This window comes from Sardina pilchardus, chromosome 9 (genome assembly GCF_963854185.1).
Source record: "Sardina pilchardus chromosome 9, fSarPil1.1, whole genome shotgun sequence".
In the NCBI taxonomy this organism is placed as follows: domain Eukaryota; kingdom Metazoa; phylum Chordata; class Actinopteri; order Clupeiformes; family Clupeidae; genus Sardina; species Sardina pilchardus.
Window position 1 is genome coordinate 2,670,148 of NC_085002.1, and position 9,773 is coordinate 2,679,920.

The 9,773-nt window shown below is 44.2% G+C and overlaps 1 protein-coding gene across 1 annotated transcript; it reads left to right on the forward strand.

The window, feature by feature from the left end:
• Positions 1–1,826: 1,826 nt before the first annotated feature.
• Positions 1,827–8,396, forward strand: LOC134092100 (acidic mammalian chitinase-like). The gene is made up of 10 exons (XM_062544900.1): positions 1,827–1,908; positions 2,023–2,224; positions 2,823–2,879; positions 3,624–3,789; positions 4,256–4,380; positions 5,417–5,540; positions 6,096–6,281; positions 6,894–7,016; positions 7,291–7,429; positions 7,783–8,396. Exons 1-10 carry the CDS (start codon positions 1,827–1,829, stop codon positions 8,394–8,396), a joined length of 1,818 nt encoding a protein of 605 aa, XP_062400884.1.
• Positions 8,397–9,773: the final 1,377 nt, after the last annotated feature.

A 9,773-nucleotide genomic window follows, 5' to 3' on the forward strand; every position in this document is an offset into this window, starting at 1 on the left:
GGTGAGAGTCTGTGTTTAGAGTTTTGAAAATGTGTCAAATGAATGGACAAACGCTTGTTAGCGATTGAAAAAAACTGTAATAGAATAATAGAAATATTAACATTACATTATTGGAAGTCAACTGTTGGAGGTTGATGGTTGATTCTCTGCCTCTCTCAGAAGTCTCTACCGCTCTCTCACTTTCTCTACCATCTCTCTCTGGCTGATATAATTTAAACAAATGGCATGGACGCATTTGGGCAGGTAGTAACAGAACAGGTGCCGAGTAAGGGAAATATTGCTGACGTTATATCTAAAATCAAGGGTGCGTTATCAGTCTTAGCTGAAATTCCCTTGGACAAACACCTGCATCTTGCTGATGTAAGGAATGTATGATAGTCTTGGCTCCTGAGTAAGCGTTGCTGGGTGAGATTGGGCGATAAGTGGTGGTGGTCTGAGCGTATAAAAGGACACCGCTGCCCACTGATGGTTGTACAGAGCCACCATGGGCAAGTTTCTCCTTTGCGTTGGTAAGTCACTCTTCGCACTCCAGACCTCTCACTGTAACGAAGTACATTTTTAAGAAATTGTCATTTTCGGAAATCTTACTAATCCATATTTGACACGTTTTTATTCTGGATTAGTAACCATACAATTATATTGTCTTGAACTGGACAAGTCGGCAGAAAGTCTTTACTCAATGACAAAAATAATGCCTCACGGAATAGAATGCAACAAAGATTTCTGTATGGCACACTGTCCCAGGAACTTGTTATAAAGAACATGACTTTACCCTCTAAGATGCACACATGGTCATTTGAAAATTATTCAAATTATGCATTGCACTTAGTATAGCAAGTGATTTTTAAAAGTTTGTCTTCCAAACTATTATTTTTTAATGGTAACAACCAACAAGTATACAGTGGGTATAGTAAGTATTCACACCCATGCTAAAGTTGACTAAAAAGAGGAATATAAAATAATCTTTTGAGAATTGATTGTAATGCCTTAATTCAAAAAATGAGTAAAAATCAAACCGCTAAGGACACTAATTTTCTTTGTGATTGAAGAATTTATCGTAAATAGATAAATGTTCTTCCTAAAATACAGGTTGCATAAGTAATTGGACCCTATGTTAAATTCCCATAGGAGCAGGAGGATTTTTTTATATGTTTTTATTTTTAAAGGCCAGCTATTTCATGGATCCAGGATATTATGCATCTTGATAAAGTTCCCTTGGCCTTTGAAATTAAAATAGCCCCACATCATCACATACCCTTCACCATAGCTAGAGATTGGCATGGTGCTTTTTCCAGTTAGCCTATTAGCCTGTTTGATGCTCATTGAGCTCAATGCAAATCAAACAGGCTAATAGGCTAACTGGAAAAAGCACCATGCCAATCTCTAGCTATGGTGAAGCGTATGTGATGATGTGGGGCTATTTTAATTTCAAAGGCCAAGGGAACTTTATCAGGATGCATAATATCCTGGATCCATGAAATAGCTGGCCTTTAAAAATAAAAACATATAAAAAATCCTCCTGCTCCTATGGGAATTTAACATAGGGGTCAATTACTTATGCAACCTGTATTTAAGGAAGAACATTTATCTATTTACGATACATTCTTCAATCACAAAGAAAATTAGTGTCCTTAGCAGTTTGATTTTTACTCATTTTTTGAATTAAGGCATTACAATCAATTCTCAAAAGATGATTTTATATTCCTCTTTTTAGTCAACTTTAGCATGGGTGTGAATACTTACTATACCCACTGTATATATATATATATATATATATATATATATAAAAACAATGTTATAGAAATGTTATATGTGTTCTGATCGCTATGGTTATGATGAGGAATAAACATGACTGCTTGTTTTTCTTCTCTGCAACAGGACTGGCTTTCCTGCTGCACGCGCAGCTAGGTAAGACCTCTCTCCCAACACACACACACACACACACACACACACCATGTGGGTGTCTATCAGTGTGTCAGGCCTGGTGAGTGACGTTTCTCTTCTTCTCTGTCCGTGTCCCAGGATCCTCCTATCTCCTGTCATGTTACTTCACCAACTGGGGTCAGTACAGGCCTGGAGCTGGAAAGTACTTCCCCAAAGATGTTGACCCCTGCCTTTGTGACCACCTGATCTATGCCTTCGCCACCATGAGCAACAACCAGATCAAGAGCTTTGAGTGGGACGACGAGAAACTCTACGCTCAGTTCCAGGCCCTCAAGAACCAGTGAGTGAGACTGGGTAAACCCAGCCCGATCGGCCAGCAATGGGATTCGCCCCGCAGCTCAGGCTGGAAACCTGCACATTTATCTCTCCTGCGTCCTGTCCACATTGGCTCGAATCAAACACAAAACGGGCTTATTCCGGCGCACTAGGATCATCGGTCTGACGTAACCGAATGCGTGCGTAGTCATTGATCACGCCTCTTGTGCAGTAGAAATACAGCGCAGACTCTCCAGATTAATGTTCAATCTTAAAAGATTGAGCTTAGTCTGGTAATAGCCAGGCTACGAGTGAGTATCTGTAGCAATAAGCTACACATGATCAAAGCCTGCACAACCAACACATGCGTAAAGGTCGGCGGACCAAAGCTGCACTCCTGTCTGTAGTGTAATAAATAGTGTGTAGTACAGTACAGTATATAATCTCCATAGATAAGATAACTTTAATTTAACATTCACAGATCCCATAAGGAAAATAGATAAAAAAACACCCTCAGTTTAGATTATCTGTTTAACAGTCTGCCCCAAAGCATATCCATAATACCCCAAAGCAAGGCTCTATTCCCCCCGGGTTCAACTCAATGTTCTTGATGTGTCCTACAGGAACAGCGAACTGAAGACCCTCCTGGCCATCGGTGGATGGAACATGGGAACCCCTAAGTGAGTACATATTCCAGAACACAGGAGATTTCTTCAAGGTCCTTGATTGCACTGACTGTACAGTACATCAGCTAAGGAAGTGACTTAACTACCTTATCCAAGTTTATTTTATGTCAATAGTTACTGTTACTTCATCTCTCTTTCACTCTCTCTTCTGAGTTGTATGGTCCATCCCCTCTCTCTCCTTTCCCTTCCCTCCATCTTATGATTTGTTTGTTCAAGTTAAAGATTCACGTTATTTTACATCAGATAAACGTCCATAAACAGTAAACAGCTTGCAGTGAATCAAGTAGTGAGGCCAGTAGTGAATCTAGTATGGAGACCAGTAGTAGTGAGACCAGTAGTGAATCTAGTATGGAGACCAGTAGTGAATCTAGTATGGAGACCAGTAGTGAATCTAGTATGGAGACCAGTAGTAGTGAGGCCAGTAGTGAATCTAGTATGGAGACCAGTAGTGAATCTAGTATGGAGACCAGTAGTGAATCTAGTATGGAGACCAGTAGTAGTGAGACCAGTAGTGAATCTAGTATGGAGGCCAGTAGTGAATCTAGTATGGAGACCAGTAGTGAATCTAGTATGGAGACCAGTAGTAGTGAGGCCAGTAGTGAATCTAGTATGGAGACCAGTAGTGAATCTAGTATGGAGACCAGTAGTGAATCTAGTATGGAGACCAGTAGTGAATCTAGTAGTGAGGCCAGTAGTGAATCTAGTGAATCATGGATGTTGTCTTGTCTCCCTGTCCAGGTTCTCTGCTATGGTGTCTACTAGTGGTAACCGTCAGACCTTCATCACCTCCGTGATCAAGTTCCTGAGGCAGTACGAGTTTGACGGTCTGGACATCGACTGGGAGTATCCTGGATCCAGAGGCAGCCCTGCCATCGACAAGACTCTCTACACCACCCTCGCCCAGGTCAGAACTGCCGCTCACAATATGTGTGTGTGTGTGTGTGTGTGTGTGCGCGCGTGCATGGAAGGGGTGAGGCACATTGCACAATGCACTCTACAGTTACTTATGACCTACAGGTCACATTGGTATAAAACTGTGTGTGTGTGGGGGGGGGGTATGTTTGTCTGCCTGTGTGTGTGTGTGTGTGTGTGTGTGTGTGAGAGAGAGAGAGCGAGATAGTGTTTTCTGTCATAAGAAGTAAACCTCACTGCTGGTCTTGACTGACTGGTGTGTGTGAGAGAGAGAGGGAGAGAGAGAGTGTGTTTCCTGTCATGAAGTAAACATCACTGCTGGTCTTGACTGACTGGTCTTGTGTGTGTGTGTGTGTGTGTGTGTGTGTGTGTGTGTGTGAGAGAGAGAGAGAGTGTGTGTTTTCTGTCATGAAGTAAACATCACTGCTGGTCTTGACTGACTGGTGTTGTGTGTGCAGGAGCTGCTGTCTGCCTTCGAGGCTGAGGCCACCAAGACCAACCGCCCTCGCCTGATGCTCACCGCCGCCGTCTCCGCCGGAAAGGGCACCATCGACTCTGGATACCAGATCGCTGAGCTCGGCAAGTGAGTCTGACTCAGTGGTCACGTAAAAAAAAATACTGGAAGAACCCAGAGACCCATTAGGTTAAAAGTTATTGTTATTGGAGTGGAAATATACTGACACGTGGTTTAGCAGGCATGGCTAAAGGCGCTAGCACACTCCTCCGTCTGCGTCACGCGCACGCGGCACTGGACATTTGACGTGCGTCATTTTAGACGCATATAAGAGGCATACTCCAATGTCTGTGTCCTGAATGCGCGCCAGCCGATCAAGATTAGCGCCGGCGCACTACGAATTAACTGTGATACTCTAGGATGTGCGACCACTGAACTAAGGAAGAGCCAGGGAAGGAGTGTTCCACACTTAAATACACAAAAGATGCAGCTGTTAGATGAGGAGAAGCACCACGAGTACTTTCTCATGTTTGCTGAAAAGTTTGATGAGTTGGTTCTTCACATCTCTCCATTTATCATCCACCAGAACAGGCACAGCACACCACGCGTTGGCTAGCATTCCAAGTTACAGCTAAACTAATGAGTTAGCTTATGGCTAATGTGTATGAGAAATCCCATAGAGATGCTAACGGTTAGCATAATCGATAAAAGTATATATTTAGAGCGAACTTCTGTCCATTTACACAACTTGGATTACATAGGAGGTCTTTGTTTACAACTGACTATTAAAATACTCAAAGACTAATGTTTTGTCATCATATAACAACGTTAGCGTGTAGGAAACGCCAGTTTAAATGTTCTTCTGTCTCTGTTTGCTGCGTTTTAAGCGTTATTTCTGTACGTGCTCCACCTACTGGAGCGGCGTCTTTACAGCAGTTCCGTTTCACACATGCGCAGTCTACGCGTGAAAGAGACGCGCGGTCTTAAATTTTGGTCGACTCAAAGACGCGACGCATGCCGTAAAAATGACGCAATTCTCGTCACGCGCTCACCAGTGCCGCGTGCGCGCGACGCAGACGCAGGAGCGTGCCAGAGCCTTAAGGAAGGTTGTAAATAAATTATTGCCCGGAAAAAAACGAATGTTACATTTCCATGTCCTTGTCAGGATCCTGGACTACTTCCATGTCATGACCTACGACTTCCATGGCTCCTGGGAGCACGTCACCGGTGAGAACAGCCCCCTGTACAAGGGACCCAGCGACCAGGGAGACCTCATCTACTTCAACATGGTGAGAGGCTCCCCGTCTTTCTCACACACACACACAAACACGCACACACACACACTCACACACATACACACACACACACACACACACACACACACACACGCTCAAGCAGACAGACAGACAGACAGACACACACGCACACACACACACACACAGAGACACACACACACACACACAAACTCCAGGTCCCTTCCAGGATTTCACTGCAACCATCCACTGAGCTCACTCATGAGCGGCTTCACACTCTACTGCATCTCTTGATTCGTAAACACCTCTGTGCTGTTCTCCTGTGCTGTTCCGTGTTCTCTAACCTGTTCTCCTGTGCTGTTCCGTGTTCTCTAACCTGTTCTCCTGTGCTGTTCCGTGTGCTCTAACCTGTTCTCCTGTGCTGTTCCGTGTGCTCTAACCTGTTCTCCTGTGCTGTTCCGTGTGCTCTAACCTGTTCTCGTGTGCTGTTCCGTGTGCTCTAACCTGTTCTCCTGTGCTGTTCCGTGTGCTCTAACCTGTTCTCCTGTGCTGTTCCGTGTGCTCTAATCTGTTCTCGTGTGCTGTGATCAGGACTACGCCATGAACTACTGGAAGAGCCAGGGTGCTCCTGCTGAGAAGCTGCTGGTTGGTTTCGGTACCTACGGACACACCTTCAGACTGGCCAGCGCCTCCAACACCGGTGTTGGTGCCACCGCTAACGGACCCGGACCCGCCGGACCCTTCACCAGGCAGGCCGGATTCTGGGCCTACTACGAGGTGGGTTCCTGCCAGCCTGTGACATTTCAGCTGGACATTCTTCTCTAAATAACATCATGTCATTCATTTGCACGCCAATCATTTCCAGTGTACATTGTGAAATAGGGCCATATTGTTGAGGTGCCTTAAAGGTACAGGTACACTTTAGCAGACATGCTAACAACAGATGCTAGCACATTAGATGATAGATAGATACTTTATTGATCCCCAAGGGGAAATTCAAGAATTCATTAGCTTTTAGCCTCCTTGCTATCTTGCCTGTCTCCCATGCTTAAGGTTGTGTGTTTGAATCTCACATGGGGCAGTGTTTTCCGACACAATGCAGGTTACACTCATTAGTACATGAATGTTTTGCTTCAGTTTACTGAGATCTCAAAATATATAAGGTCCTGTAACTTACAGTATCGGTTTTGAATTGGTTGCTCTGGGCATACTGGAGTACATTACTTGTCATTGGAACTTGTGTTGGACTCCTGCCACTTTAACGGTCAAGTCAAGTTTATTTATATAGCGCATTTACAACACATAGGATTAACGAATGATTAACAAGAAAACCTTTAAAAAAAAAATAATAAAAAAAAACTCAACGGTCACTGTTGTTTCCCCACACAGATCTGCACCTTCCTGAAGCAAGGAGCCACTCAAGCCTGGGACGCCATCCAGATGGTCCCCTACGCCTTCAACAAGCAGCTCACCTGGGTCGGCTACGACAATGTCAAGAGCTTCCAGATTAAGGTAAGAGCTGAAGAAGTTTAAAAAAGAAACAAAAACAAACAGCCAGCTCACTTGGGCTGGTTACAACAATGTCAAGACAGCTGCCACAGTAAGGGCTAGTCAAAGAAAAAGGAAAAAAATCAACCAACTTTCTGACTGAAACTGAGCCGATTCAGATTGATTGGCTGAGGAAGAGTGTGATAAAATGCTGAGGAAGAGTGATTTGACCACTTCATCAGTTTGAGTTGCTCCTGAGAGAGAGTGAGCTCTGACTGAAGGTGTCCATGGGTTCCAGATTGACTGGCTGAAGAAGAGCCAGTTTGGTGGAGCCATGGTGTGGAGCTTGGACCTGGACGACTTCAGCGGCACCTTCTGCGGCCAGGGCAGATACCCCCTGATCAACACCATCAAGAGCGGCCTGGGAACCGGAGCCAGTGAGTGACACCAGCCTGATTTAACTCTGACTTCCCCCAGTGGAGCTCTGAGGCTTCACTCTTATGGGGGGGAGGGGGGGGGGGGGTTGCCCTGAATGATCCAGCAACAGCCAACACTTACCAAAGCTGAACTGATGTGACTGTGCACGTATAGGAAGCAATAAGCGCTGCTCTGTCCCTGTTCTGTACCGAAAGGGTTTAACCTCAAAATTAGTCCACATATATATAATACTAAGACATACTCATCCTTAACAGGAGCCACAGTAATTGTAATTATTCTAAACTACTAAACACTGTGAGGTACTCATAGTGAGGTACTCTCCTTACCCACTGTCTCTCCTCTCCTCCCCCAGACTGCGCCTCCCGCACCAAGCCTCTGGCCCCCGTGACCCCCACTGCCCACGCTCCCCCTCAGCCTCAGCCTGGTGGTGGCGGTAGCAGCAGCGGTGGCGGTAGCAGCAGCAGCGGCGGCGGTAGCAGCAGCGGTGGAAGCGGTTTCTGCGCCGGCAAGGCCAACGGCATGTACCCCGACCCCACCAACAAGGGCACCTTCTACGAGTGCGCCGGCGGCAGGACCTACACCCAGCACTGCGCCAGCGGCCTGGTGTTCGACACCGCCTGCTCCTGCTGCAACTGGGCGAGCGGCCTGGTGTTCGGTGGAAGCAGCAGCGGAGCTGGAAGCAGTGGAGGTGGAAGCAGCAGCGGCGGCGCCAGCAGCAGCAGCGGAGGTGGAAGCAGCAGCGGAACTGGAAGCAGTGGTGGTGGAAGCAGCAGAGGTGATGGAAACAGCAGAGGTGGTGGAAGAAGCGGTGGTGGTGGAAGCAACAGCGGCGGCGGCAGCAGCGGTGGCAGCAGCGGAGGTGGAAGCAACAGCGGACATGGAAACAGCAGCGGAGCTGGAAGCAGCAGTGGAGGTGGTAGAAGCACTGGAGGTGGAGTCAGCATGAGCGGCAGCAGGAGGGCATAGAGCAAGTCCTTCTAGATCACTCTATCATTCTACATCTGTTTGGAGATCATCAAGAAATGAAATAATAATAAAAAAAAGCATGTTGGAGCATGTTGTTTGTGGTTTTTGCTTTACTTAAGTCTGAATTCTTAAAGGAAGTTACCAAAAAAATAAATAATTAATTATGAATAATTCAAAGATATAATTAAAACATAGAGCTGTTAAAATAACACATTAATTTCGATTAGTTAATTTGAGAAAAAGTAACTGATTAAAAAAGATTAATCGATTCTGTATGACCTTTGACCCGGTATTGTTCTAGACTGTAAAATGAAGGTGGGAGACAAGAATGTGCTGATATCAGCGGAGTTAGTCAACTCTTAAATACCACATCAATACAAAGACATTGAGGGGAGTGTCCATTTATTTTTATTGTCCCCTAGGTTATAACTGTGGCCTTGTACATGGAAAAAAACCTCTTCCCGAAGCACCTTGAATTAATTTCCTCAGCATATTAGGTCATTTGGTAACACTGTACATCACAGATCAGTAATAAGTGGGTAATGTTATGGTAATATATATGCAATTTCATGGTAATAATATTTTTAAACCACATTACAAATAATTAATGTGTAATTTCTAGACAATTACTGTGCAATTACCATACAACAACAATGCAAATAACATGGGTAAAATAAAATGGTAATAATCGCTGTAAATATGTAATTACCGAAGCAATAAATATTTAGGATTCACTTATTGTGACATATTATTTCTGTAATTATACCAACATGATGATGGTGCTATGAAGGACTAAATTACGTAGTAACTTCTAAGTGTTATGGCACATTTACCCAGTGGTCAAAGCTTTTTTAGTAGTTAGTGTGATGGTAAAATGTGACCTATTATCTGTTATTATGATGAAATAAATAGGCTAATATAATAGGTAAAATATTATGACCATTAAATTGCATACATATTACCATAACATTACCCACTTATTACCGATCTGTATTGTAAAGTGTTACCGGTCATTTTATAGCTCGTCATGGCCATTATTTGAACAGTGAAAATGATAATAAAATATTTTTTTTAACTTTAAAGCAACACTAGAGTTTTTTGTACCTTAAAATAATGTTTCCAAAATCATTTCAGTGGTTCATCAACTCGGCACTTCTGCATTAGCTTCGCGAGCCTCTATCAGCTATAACCACACTACTGTATGTAACCAGATCGGGTAGTGGATCTGTAGTTCGATGGAATGAGACACAACAAACTACAAATTGACTTACTTCGATGTTGCAATACATCAAACTTTCATAAAATCATGCAACATACTGTATATGCTACCTTGTCAGCTGTATGACCATTATGACAATTGCAACAGCCATAGCAACA